Genomic DNA, 12556 nt, shown 5'->3' with positions numbered 1-12556 from the left:
CTAGTTGGCGCGCATGCACGATGTTCTGAGATCAAGTACAAACACCAGACTCCACCACGGAAATTCAAGATTCCAAAGTTTCCTTATGATTTCAAGCTTTTACATAGTTGTAAATATGAATTTCACTACTATATAATAAAGTTATTGCACCTTCTTTTCTGTTACGATATGATAAAAGTAAAAGAAATCAAAAGTATTATAGAGCAGACTAAAGAACTATTTCTGATATTTCCATTATTTCATCTTTACTTTATTCCCGCAAGAGGCGCTTGGACTTCCGTCATTTTGCATAGGAGTAGTGTATTTTACAAAAAATCTTAGTTATATCTTACTATAGTCATGTTACATCATATACATATATTATAAAAAATTATACATGTAAAAATGTTGTTATATTTCTAAATCTTACTTTTATTGCAATGGGAAGAAATATACTATTTATATGTGCACTTTCAATGCATATTATAATAAATTAAGGATAATGTTTCTTTTTATTTGAGTTACGACAATAAAATTACATCGTTCTTTATAATTGTAAATGTTGATAACAGTCGCAACATTATTAAATACCCATTTATTATATAACTATTCGACTGTTATATAGTAAAAATAACATAACTTGTTCCTTTTTTTTTAGATTAATAGGTCCTTATAGGGTACATTTCTCAATATCTGATTAGTAATTCTTTTATGTACAGATAATATATGTATAGTTACTAAGCATTAAATTTTTACGATATTGTATAAAATGCACGATTTTTAAATTTGTTGAATATTGATTGAAACATTAACAGAACTACGTACATAAAAATTGTGTAAAAGGCATTAAATTTAGTAAAATAATCCATCATTTCTATAATACAATGTTGATATAATAGTTTTATTATTAAATTTCCTGTTGATAATACTGATGTTAAATATTCTTAATTTATATTCTTTAGTTATCTGCAACGTAAGTCACATATTCAGAAAATATGCAATATTTTTTAATACTTTGTATTATATAATACCAGATTGTTCAACTGTTTTGTTACACTGATAAGAATGGATTAATCAGTTTAGTTAAATCTGAGAGAAGAGTAAGCATATAAATAGATTTTATAATATTTTTGCCGATATATAATATTTATATTATATAAAGGATGTTAATTACATACATAACAAGAAAAATAATTAGTATCTAAAGAATATATACATAATACATAGTGCCCAAACAAAATTTTAATTTTTAGGTTGGCTAGCTGAGTTGTACAACGGATTTTGTGAATTTTTATTTGGCTAACCTAGATATGTATATTGGAATACATGATAGAATTTTACTACTAGGATTTTAGAATTGGGATTCCCATGCTCTATACACGGGGAAGCACTGATACAAGAATATATAAGATGTGGCACCTATTTCTTTGTATCAGTTAGTGCATCGATCGTAAATTTATTATATTTTAAACTATATTTATATATTCTATTGAATTACGCATTACCAAAAGTTTTGATGTGTAAGTGAATTTTATCTACTTTGTTGCTATAAAATAAAACATTCAAGTTTCATTTTAGCTAATACAAAAATATTTGTGTTATTAAATAATTGAACGATAAGTGTATTCATAAGATAACATACGATAAGAGTATTCATTCATCTTATTGTAATATTTTGTTAATGATTTTAATGTTTTGTCCAATTCGTTTGTTCCAAAATCGAAAAATAATATGTGAAAAATTAAAAATTTATTGTAATTTAAAAATGTATGTTGTAGGTAAAATCTGTCTAATTTTGTACTTGTAAAAAATTTTGCACTTATAACGAATACAATGTCTAATGTGGATCCAGTTTGGGTAAATATCAATTATATACATATACGTAATGCTCGCAGTCACTTTTATTAAAAAATATAAGTTCCTTAAATATCTTTGTTTGTGCACAAGAATTATTTATTCCATTTTCTCAATTCTCTGTAGGATAAAATGTTGAAAATTGCTAAGGAACAGCAACAAGAATATTATGAACTTTTGGCAGAATGGACACTGTATGTGGAAGATAATTATAAGTATTTGAGACAAAATATTGGGTTTGCAATTTATGGTCCTGCATCAGAAGATAAAACGGCTGATGTTGTATTATATGGTGACAATAAAATAACTAATAACTACGATTTATTTGAAACATTTTTTTACTCAAAGAAAGCCAAAAGTACTATAGATATTATATATGACAAAATACTTCAATTTGGAGAGGAAAACATAAAAGCAGGGACAGAAGAAAAATCAAACACAAAAGGAGTTTACTTTGGAGTAATTTTCAACGTAGTATTACGTCCTAAAAATAATTCAGTTAATGTACCTACTTCAAAAGAGGAATCCAATTCAAAAGGAGAATCTACTTCAAAAGGAGATTCTACTTCAAAAGAAGGATCTACTTCAAAAGAGGAAAATGAAATAAATATATGTTTAACACCAATATTTAAGATAAAATACTCACAATGTAAAAAGCAACAAATTTGGTATATTGATATGAACGGTAGGGTATATAAAGATTGGACAGATTACAAGGAAAATAATACTTTACCACCATGTACTATGGTTCTTCCAAAGGATGGATTTTATCAACCGGATACAACTTATGAAATTACTGAAGAATATTCAACAGTTTGGTTAGAAATTATAGACTCACCTGCATGTAATTCTATAAAAACTTTTCTTAATGCAGCAGACACAGCTTCTAGTGTAATAGGTGTAGTTGGAATTGGTTTAGGAGTTGCATCTTTGTTTACACCTCTTGGCCCAGTTGTGCTAGGTAAATTACATAAAGTTGTATTTTATATTCATATGCATAAGTGTTTTTCAATTTATATATTTATGTATATATAACAATACAATATATTCTTCTGGGAGTAATTGTCCCATAATAACAAAATAAGTAAAATTATAATAATGTTGTTACAATTGCAGGTGCAACAGCATGTTCTGGGGTAACTGGTGTATGGACAGTTAGTAGATCAGTACAAAACTTAGTAGACAGAAACTCTCATGAAGAAACTATAAATCCACTAATGGATAGAGGTGCATTTTCTTCATGGTTAGGTATAACTGGCGCCACAATTGGTATAGCTACTGTAGGTGGATCTTTTGCTGTTACTAAGCTTGTTCAGAATGGTAGTAATATAGGCACTGCAACTAGATTTGCATACAATACATTAGTATTAAGTAATTTAGGTATCAATGGCTTTGGTGTAGGATATCAAGCATATTGTATCTATGAGAGATATCAGGAAGATGGCACAGTTCATTTTTCAGATGTAGTATCTCTGACAGCTCATATTTTGTTCCTTGGTAACGCAGTTATAAATACACAGTTTGCAGCAGATTTAATTGAATCTACACAAGGTAACATTTTAGATAACTATAAAAGCTCTTTACGTTCCAAAAATCTTCGTAGAAAATTTAATCGTGTGAAGCGTACTGCTGCTGCAAATAATACAGATAAAATATTTGAAAATGCTGAAGTTATACGTTACATCAATAACAAACAACAGTTACAACTTGAAAATAATTTGGGTGCTATTTCCACTCAAATGTCCACCATATCTTTGCAAAATAACGAACTGATAATTTGTGGTATACATTTCCTAGATCCAATGAAATTTGTAGATATATTATTTGCACATGACAAGAAAGGAAATAAATATTCATTTAACAAGGAAAATAGCAATGCTCAAGATAAATTGCCTCAGTTAAAAGATTTGCTATTGTCTTTATTAAAGGATGTATTTTTAAATAATACAAAATATGATATTAATCAATTTATTGAAATTTTAAATGATATAAGATACATGAAGGATGCCTCATGTTTTCTTCTTATAATATTTAAAATATCTCATACTCTGATAACAAAATCTTCATTTGGTTCAGAGTATTTACATAAAGCAGTTCATTTTGTATGGAATTATATAAAAGAAAGTTTTAGGTATTTAGATACATCTTCCATTAGTGATGAGAAAATACAAAAGCTATTGAATAAAATAATAGCAGCCTTGTTTGAATACATGGTGGTTGTTATAAAAGAGTTATTACCTGCTTTTGCAAAATATATGCAAAAATATGGAATTTTACCTAACAATTTTACCTAATATAATATTGACTCATAACTTCTTATTCCTTTAATTTGCTTAAATACACCTACAATTAGATCATAGTATCTATACATACGCAGAATTGTGCCTTGTGATAGTGTAATGTATGACATTAATAAAACGGCCAAGTAAATAATTTTGTTAAGAATATTTAGCAATATTTAATGATGATAAAAAGGCACTTGTTTTCTATTACAAAAGTAAATGAAAGGTAGTTTTTAGCACTTGTGATAATTACTATATTGATATTAATGTATTTTTTTGATACCAGAAAGATGTACATCTTTATAAGAAATAAGAATAAAATAAAAATGTAAACAGAAATTCTTTGTTTTATCCTATTAAATTATTAAGATAAGGATAAATCCGTATGATAAAAAATGTATTTCTCAAGCAATTCTCATTTACTGTTTAATTGATTAGTTGCTTGTTGCAAAGAATTGAGGCAAAAAGTAATCTTTTGGATTAAGTGAACGTGACAGAATAAACGGTTATAAGCATTAAAAGAAAGAAACAATAATATATAAGATGGATTTTGATAAAGCTGAAGATGTTTGAGGTATTGTACTTTTATATTGCAGAGAACAGAAAAGACGTGGATCTATAAAATGAAAAGAAAATTGTATAAAAATAAAACATAATGTCGTTTATTGATTACAAATGATCGCGTAATACAGAATGCACGATATCAGAGACAGTCGTTTAATTGTAGCACAATTTTAATATAATATTACGGTATGAAATTCCCAGAATTCATAATATACATACCGATTAATGTATTAAAAAATATTTGTCAATATGTACAACGCACATGATTTTTCACATTTTTCAAGAGAAAAATAACATATTATTTGATCTTTGCGTGACTCGCAAAAGACGACGTACAAATTGGATTGACTATTTCACCCTAAGTTTTCCACATTTTCGTACCACCGCATTGGTACAAGTACTCGTCTGTGGTATCACGCACACCTGGACATTCACCTGTTTAAACAATCATCGCAATCGATATATATATATACAATAAAAATACATACATATTCCGTGCACGATATGATTTGAAAACTCTTTGATCGGTCCAAATGGACACAGCATTATCTGTTGCGTCTCTATTTTTTGTTACAATATTGATAGTGATAAATGCAAATATTACGGGAATTCTTAAGTACAAAATTAACAGGACATACATACAGGGTGTCTTAATAATCATGATACAATCAGCAAGGTAGTGATGTATGAAAAAATTAACTGAAAATGTAGAATAAAATTGTTACGTCTTTTTAAATTAAATTAATTAAATTTTTACATTTTTATCTCTAATAAAGTTTCAGTATTATGAACTTCAAATTATATACATTTTACAATATAAATTTTAATACATTACCAGTTTCATGAATACTGAGACACCCTATATATCGATGTACGCATAAAAGAAATCATTCGACTTTCATTAATTGATAGTTCAATCATGGTCTCGATCAATCATTTGGATCGTTAATGATGCTTCACCGTAACTACTTATGTCATCTTTTACAAGCTCTACTTTCATATTTCCGTGTGTCAATGTGTTTAGGCAGTTTAGGCTTTTACTACAAATATCTAAGAAAATATCTAAACTTTTCTTCTCTTTTTGTTAATCTGTACTATTATATTAAAAATTTTGTCAGGCAATGTAAGTCCGTTTTTTGTATTTACAACAGGACATTTATAATACGGTACTGTTTATTACTTTCGTACTAGTTCTTTTTGTTAATTAAAAACGCTCGCGCTTTATACGATAAAATGCAATTGAACGCAAATGAATTATTAGTTGAACTGATTTCTCTTTATAAACATATACATATTTCTACAAAAAAACATCAAACGCTTATATAACGTACCTAATCTTAAAATTCCAAACTGAAAAATTCGAGAAACGGAATCCTCTCGATGTACTTATATATCGCTTCACAGTTTAAATAAAGGTACTACAAATGGAAGACCTTAGTTAAACTTATTAAAAATAATAAATGCAAAGATTCTGTGCAGTATTTATCTTATATCAATAACCTAATATTCTTTCCTCCATAAAATAGAGAGAGCATTTCACTAGTAATTTATCTACTTCTCTATAGATAATAAATTTATAAACTGTAAATGTTCATACAGTTAATTAATCGACTATGCATTCATTGGTTAATGTCCTTTATATGGTCCACTTAAGACTCGTCTCAATAAGTAAAATAATAAAAACTGCCTTGCTACATCCTCTATTAAAATGACTATTATAATTCCAATGGACAACATTAATTAAATCATTGTACAGTGTTGACTCAATGTAAAGTAAACGAAAATATATAGACTTCTTTTTCCTTTATGCTGACTAAATTTCAAACATGATAGCATGATCATATTTAAAAACTACGACTTTTTTTATTCATACAATTTGTACTTTTCCTAATTGATGAAAAATTGATTACATTGCAAAATATAGAAAGCTTTATTATATTATAAATATCGCTGATTAATAAAAATATGCAAGTAACAGCAGTAAGCTGGCGGGTCTTAGGAATTTATTTTAGGAATTAAATTTACGAGTCTATGGAGCATCCTTACGTTACAATAAAATCGATAATGCAAGCATTATCGTGTCTTTTTTTTTAATGAGGTATCAATTACGTCAGCAATTCACTATATGAATATCTATGTTTCATCTACAAACCATTTTTTGTACCAGACACATTTACGCGTTGACCACAGTGTCAGGAGCATATATGTGCATGCAATTATGACATTGAAGCAAAAATAAAGGTATGTATATTCCTTTAACCCTAAGACACCTATGGGAGGGTCAGAAAATGTCCACAAAACTTTAAACCTTAACTTTTCCTACAACAAATTTTTTCTAAGAGGCCAGTAATCTAATTTCTCTTGAGTGTATTTGTGATCTAACTAATTGACCAGTGAGAAAATTTACTCTCAAGCTGTATGTAACACTATTATAAATTACATATAAATCTTAAGAGGTAGTTACATGTGTTTCGATGTCAGTGACAGCTCATGTGTTTATTATCATGTCATATTATCTGAATTGGTTTAGTCGTAGTTTATATAAAGATCATACAATCGAAATATTATAAAAAATATTATAAAAATGTCATGTGCTGCAACAAGATAGTCGCAAAAAACAAAAGGTATTATTGAAAATAGCTAAATTCGATCATTTGCTCAAAGTGTAAATAAGTGTGTCTTTTAATGAATAGAACAGGAAAAACAGGATTTATCGCTCCTTTTTTATATGGACAGAAAATGACCCACCTTTGGACTGATTTTACATCTTTTAACACCTTAGGCGTCCTAGGATTAATGTAAGATATCTAATTATACTTACTGAATAATATAAACTTTTAAGCCTAATATTATTGCTCTCTTACCCATTGTTTAAATACATATTATCATACTCCTCTTGGCAGTTCGCAATTCTATCGAAATGTTAATAGTAAAAATGGGGGTATTGTCATTATTACTTGTTAAGAGGCTGACAATTGCAGATGAACGATTGTTAAGCACTGATTTCCCATACCTGATAAATTGGCTCTCTTACATATAGAAGCATTATGTCAAAATTGAAAACAACCAACAGCTTGTCCAAATTAATCTTGCTGCATCAATATTTCCGTGCATTGAATCGACGTTTAAATTTTGAAACGCTTGATGATCTAAGCGTGATGCCTGCTGTCAGTAAAACTCCGAATCTGAACTGTGTTGTGAATCGCCACTTCTGCCATTTAAATATACTTCTGATGTTTGTTGAATTGATGGTGAATGTTGTGCAGCTTCCCAATTTTGACCTATAGTAATGATTGACTAATAACTTATGAGAAATCTTGGACTAAAAATTGAGAATTGGGAAGATTAATATACGCACCATGTGCAGCAAGAATGGTGGCTAAACATCGTGCTACAGCCGGATTCGGAGCACAAGCTAATGCAGGTGTGAGTCCTTCTGCATCGACAGCAACGACACTTGCACCCGATTGCAATAAACGTCGTGTTACCTGCGGAAAATAAATTCCTATGAGTGTTCTTACAATTCTAAAACATTACTTAAATACAATAAGTCATTTCCTTACCGTTACGAGGCCATTTCTTGCTGCTAGATGTAATGGTGTTCTTCGCTGCTTATTGGCCATGTTAATAATGCTTTGTTGTTGCTGTGATGTATTTTCACCATTGGCATTAAGTGAATTGATTAAATTTAGTAAGAGTGAAGCAGCAACAGAATGTCGTCTTTGACAAGCTAAGTGAAGAGCTGTGTTTTTGTTACAATCCACAGCACGTACATCAGCTTTCCATTCAAGCAATAACTCTATCAGTAGAAAAAATTATGAACATGAAGAAATACTAAATAAGTACCAAATATTTACATAATTAAATAAAATATACCAATAGCAGCACATTGACCCGTAATAGCAGCACAAAGTAGTGGCGTTCGACCTGAATAATCTGGAGTTTCGAGCCCAGCTAATTCAGGTCCAACAGAACTTAAAATCAATTTTGCACATTCTACAGATCCCGAACTAGCTGCAATATGCAAAGGCAACCGACCACCTGGAACATCTCTCGGAGCAGCAACAGTCTTTCCCCCAAATTTATTTATTAGTAATTCTAAACAATGTGCTGATCCCTGATAAACTGCACAATGAACAGCCGAAAATGGACTACCTGTTTATAAAACGAAATAGTTTAGATTCAAAATCAAGAATACTCGTTTACCTAACATTGAGAAAATACCTACCCTCTAATGAGTCAATTACATTTTGTTCTAACAGATATTCCACACAATTCGAGTTTCCATTATAACAGGCCCAATGAAGGACTGTACATCCTTGATCGTCTTTTAAAGTGGCAGCAGCAGGATTAGCTTTGACAAGAGAAGCCAATGCTTTTACTCTACAAAAAAAAATAAATTTTGGGTATATAAAAATACTGGCAAATCTTTTAATAGGTAAAAAAGGAACCCACCTTCCACATGCGGCGGCTAAATGTAATGGTGTTTTACCATTTGTATCTTGTATCGCTACTTGTGCACCGTGTGATAATAATAGCTCCACTAACTGATGATCACGTTCCTTAACCACTGCTCGAAATAATGGTGTATGCTTGTTTATGTCTAGTAAATTACAATCAGCTTTGTATTTTAAAAGTAACTGAGCACATTCTGGATTGCTATTTGCCACTGCTAGTGTTAAAGGAGTTCGCTGCTTAATATCGTAACAATTAACTACGTTTGAATCTCCTGCATTCTCCAATAGAAGTTCTAGACAATTAACATGACCTGCTGCCGCTGCGCAATGTACTGGAGTACGCCTTGTAATAGAATCTTGGACCCATACACAAGCTCCATAAAATACGCATAAAAGTTGAACGCATGTTTGGTGTCCTTTATAGGCAGCTAGATCAAGTGGCGTTTTACCAGTATCTTCTTTAATGTTAGTATTGGGAAATAATGGTAGTAGTAAGCTTAAAATTTCAATATGTCCATGGTATGCCTATAAATATAAATAATTATATCTTCAGTTACTGAACTATTAATTTCTTTAGACTTACAGCAAGATGTAAGGGTGTTAATGCAGGTAATGGAGGTTCTGACTTTCCTGTAGAATTAGATGACGCTGCTAGATTCCCTTGTGGACAAGCTTCTAATAAAGCTTCTAAAGCTGGCTGATTTCCACCAGCTACAGCGTAATGAATAGCAGTAAAGCCTCGTTTATCGCACAAACGCGGATCTGCTCTATGCTTTAATAAATACTGTACGCATCTAAGTAAAGATAATATAAATTAAAATTTTAGAAAAATTCTTGTACAGAGTAAACTACACATAAATAATTAGTACTTACTGAGCACCAGAATCTCTGGGATTTGATGCTGCAGCTAAATGCAAAGGAGTTGCACCGTCTACGTCTTGTGCATTAGAGTCACTTCCAAATCCAACCAAAGTAAAAACACAGAGATAATGACCTTGACTAGCAGCATGATGAAGTGCTAACCTGCTATAATTATCAGTTAATCGAAAATTAGCTCCATTGGATAACAATAAATCTAAACAGTCAACAGATCCCTTGAATGCTGCTAAATGTAATGGTGTTCTACCACGAATATCTCTTGAATCTATTCGTCGGCTATCAACTTGTAATAATTTTCTACAGACCTGTAAATGTCATTAAGAAATTAATTTAACAGAAATGTTAGTATATATATAAATGTAAATACATATATATATAAATACGTTACCTCGATATGACCTGCCAAGCAACTAAGGTGCAATGCAGTACGCTGTTCAGCATTGCGCGCTGCTGGGGATGCGCCATACTCCAATAAAGTTGTTGTTAAACATTCATGGCCAAACCTACATGAATTAAGATTCAGATAAATATTGAAAAAAGATCATTAAATAAAATAAAATTGTTATTGTAATATACCAAGCGGCGACGTGTAAAGCGGTATTTCCATTTTTATCTTTAGTATCTGGCAATGCTCCAACATCAAGTAAGCTTTTTGATCGAGTAAATCTACCATGGATTGCAGTCATATGTAGAGGTGTACGCCCATCTTCCGATTGAACATTTATTCTCAAACCTGCTTTCAAAAGTACTTCTAAACAGTGAACACCATGAGTGCTAGCAGCAGCAACGTGTAACGGCGTTTGTCCCCGATAATTTACAGCTTCTATTAAAAGAACCATCTGTTATAAAAATTGCAAAGAAAAATTTTTTCAACAGATTTTAAGATCATCTCACCAACGTTTGCTGCATTGGCAATTAATTCTGTAACTGCATCAGCATGACCATTTAAACATGCAATATGCAAAGGAGTATTTCCATACACATTTTTTGCTTCAATATCTGCCCCAGACTTAATTAATGTGTGCATGCATTCTACATTGCCAGATGCTGCAGCTGCATGTAACGGAGTATACAAATCTCGATCCTTCACAATATACAAGTAGATATAAATAACATTTTATAACATAAATAACAAGAATGAAAAATGTTAAAAAATTTATATTACTTTAACATCTACGTCTGCTCCTTTTGCTATAAGTGCCCTCACTATTCCATCATGACCCATATACGCTGCAAAATGTAAGGCCCTGCGATCTTGCCTATCAGAAGCATTTATTACACAACCAATTTGAGCCAAATATTCTGTCATTTCCAAATGTCCATTGTAAGCTGCATGATGCAAACTTGTTCTACCACCTCTGTAAATGTTTATAGTGTACATGATTAATTTCTACTTAAATAAATTAATCAGGGAATATTGAAAATACAAACCTGTCTGCTACGTTAATGTTCATTAAATGTGGCACTATCAGCTCAACACATTGAACTGCATTATTTGCTGCTGCTACATGTAAAGGAGTTTGCCAACTACGATCCCTGATATTAACATCTGCTTTGTGGCTTAACAAAACTTCTACTACATTGGGATTCCCTGAGCAACAAGCTCTATACAAAGGAGTTAACCATTTCTTATCTTTAGCATTTACTACAGCTCCATTTAACAAAAGTGCTTCTACAATTGCTGGATCTCCCCTATATGCAGCTGCATGCAAAAGAGATCTTTGTTCCCTATCCTGCCAATTTGGATCTTCCTTTCTTGATAACAATGCTCGAACTTCGTCTACATCTCCAAAAAATATAGCTTGTAACAAAGGAGACTGCAAAGATACCAATATTTTATTCCAAAACATATTCAAATCATATATTTTTTATAACTTTAATCATACTTGTAGAATATAATATCAGTACCCTTACATTCTAAAAAATAATATAAATAGGTGAAACTAAAAAGCTTAATAAGAAATAACCAGAAAGTAATTACTATACAAAAATTTTATAATATGCAATGATGCAATAAATTTATACTAACTTAAAGTTCCTAAAGTTCGAGTTACGTGATAATGTGGAGGAATAAAATGCCAACAAAATTATTATATTACAAAGATTTAGAAACAAATCGGATGTTTGACACATGAGTATAACCTCCAATTTTGCAATTTATCTATTCGAGAACTGTTTAACAAAATGCATTTATTTAAAGGAATAAAGAAACACATACCCCATCACGCAATTCCTGTACGTTCATGATTATATATAGTAAATTGTTTCAGTTTATACAAACACGGAAGTATTTATAAAAACATAGTTGTAGAACTGTAAAAAACTGACATAGTAGTGTGAGTCATACTTCACAAGTATCGTTAGAGATGTTACTTCCTTTTTGCAATCGACAATTTATTATAAGCGTATCGTGGAACCAACTGTTCTTCAAATAAACAGCGGTATCATGTATATGAAAAAATTACGAAAATATCCATAATAATTCTATCTTCAAATATAAACAGTTATAGCTATCTTCTCATAGTGCACTCTATCTTTGTT

At 30.6% G+C, this 12556-nt stretch overlaps 2 protein-coding genes across 6 annotated transcripts; one reads left to right on the top strand and one right to left on the bottom strand.

The window, feature by feature from the left end:
• Positions 1-6: 6 nt before the first annotated feature.
• On the top strand, positions 7-4134 carry LOC139992845 (uncharacterized). Of its 4 annotated transcripts, none has more exons than XM_072014089.1 (5): positions 7-109; positions 1233-1499; positions 1758-1836; positions 1960-2794; positions 2950-4134. In XM_072014089.1, exons 3-5 carry the CDS (start codon positions 1813-1815, stop codon positions 4125-4127), a joined length of 2037 nt encoding a protein of 678 aa, XP_071870190.1. In that variant the 5' UTR covers positions 7-109; positions 1233-1499; positions 1758-1812; the 3' UTR covers positions 4128-4134. The 4 variants fall into 4 exon arrangements, with proteins under 4 accessions (XP_071870190.1, XP_071870192.1, XP_071870189.1 ...); XM_072014091.1 differs by lacking the exon at positions 7-109 and adding an exon at positions 167-295 and having other exon boundaries at positions 1233-1429; XM_072014088.1 differs by lacking the exon at positions 7-109 and adding an exon at positions 167-295.
• A 616-nt stretch (positions 4135-4750) lies between these two features.
• LOC139992840 (uncharacterized) lies at positions 4751-12521 on the bottom strand. Of its 2 annotated transcripts, XR_011801212.1 has the most exons (15): positions 12234-12521; positions 11447-11832; positions 11181-11373; positions 10910-11099; positions 10592-10838; positions 10404-10518; positions 10010-10320; positions 9720-9930; positions 9135-9661; positions 8908-9062; positions 8556-8834; positions 8243-8478; positions 8038-8167; positions 7693-7960; positions 4751-7591 (listed from the first exon to the last, which is right to left on the bottom strand). XR_011801212.1 is itself a non-coding variant. In XM_072014081.1 (14 exons), exons 1-14 carry the CDS (start codon positions 12258-12260, stop codon positions 7848-7850), a joined length of 3120 nt encoding a protein of 1039 aa, XP_071870182.1. In that variant the 5' UTR covers positions 12261-12521; the 3' UTR covers positions 4751-7847. The 2 variants fall into 2 exon arrangements, 1 of the variants encoding a protein (XP_071870182.1); XM_072014081.1 differs by having other exon boundaries at positions 4751-7960.
• Between the last annotated feature and the right edge of the window lie 35 nt (positions 12522-12556).

The sequence above is a fragment of the Bombus fervidus genome, chromosome 12 (genome assembly GCF_041682495.2).
Source record: "Bombus fervidus isolate BK054 chromosome 12, iyBomFerv1, whole genome shotgun sequence".
NCBI classification, from domain to species: Eukaryota; Metazoa; Arthropoda; class Insecta; order Hymenoptera; family Apidae; genus Bombus; species Bombus fervidus.
Note: the sequence above shows the minus strand (reverse complement) of the source record. Positions and strands in the feature narration are given on the sequence as shown.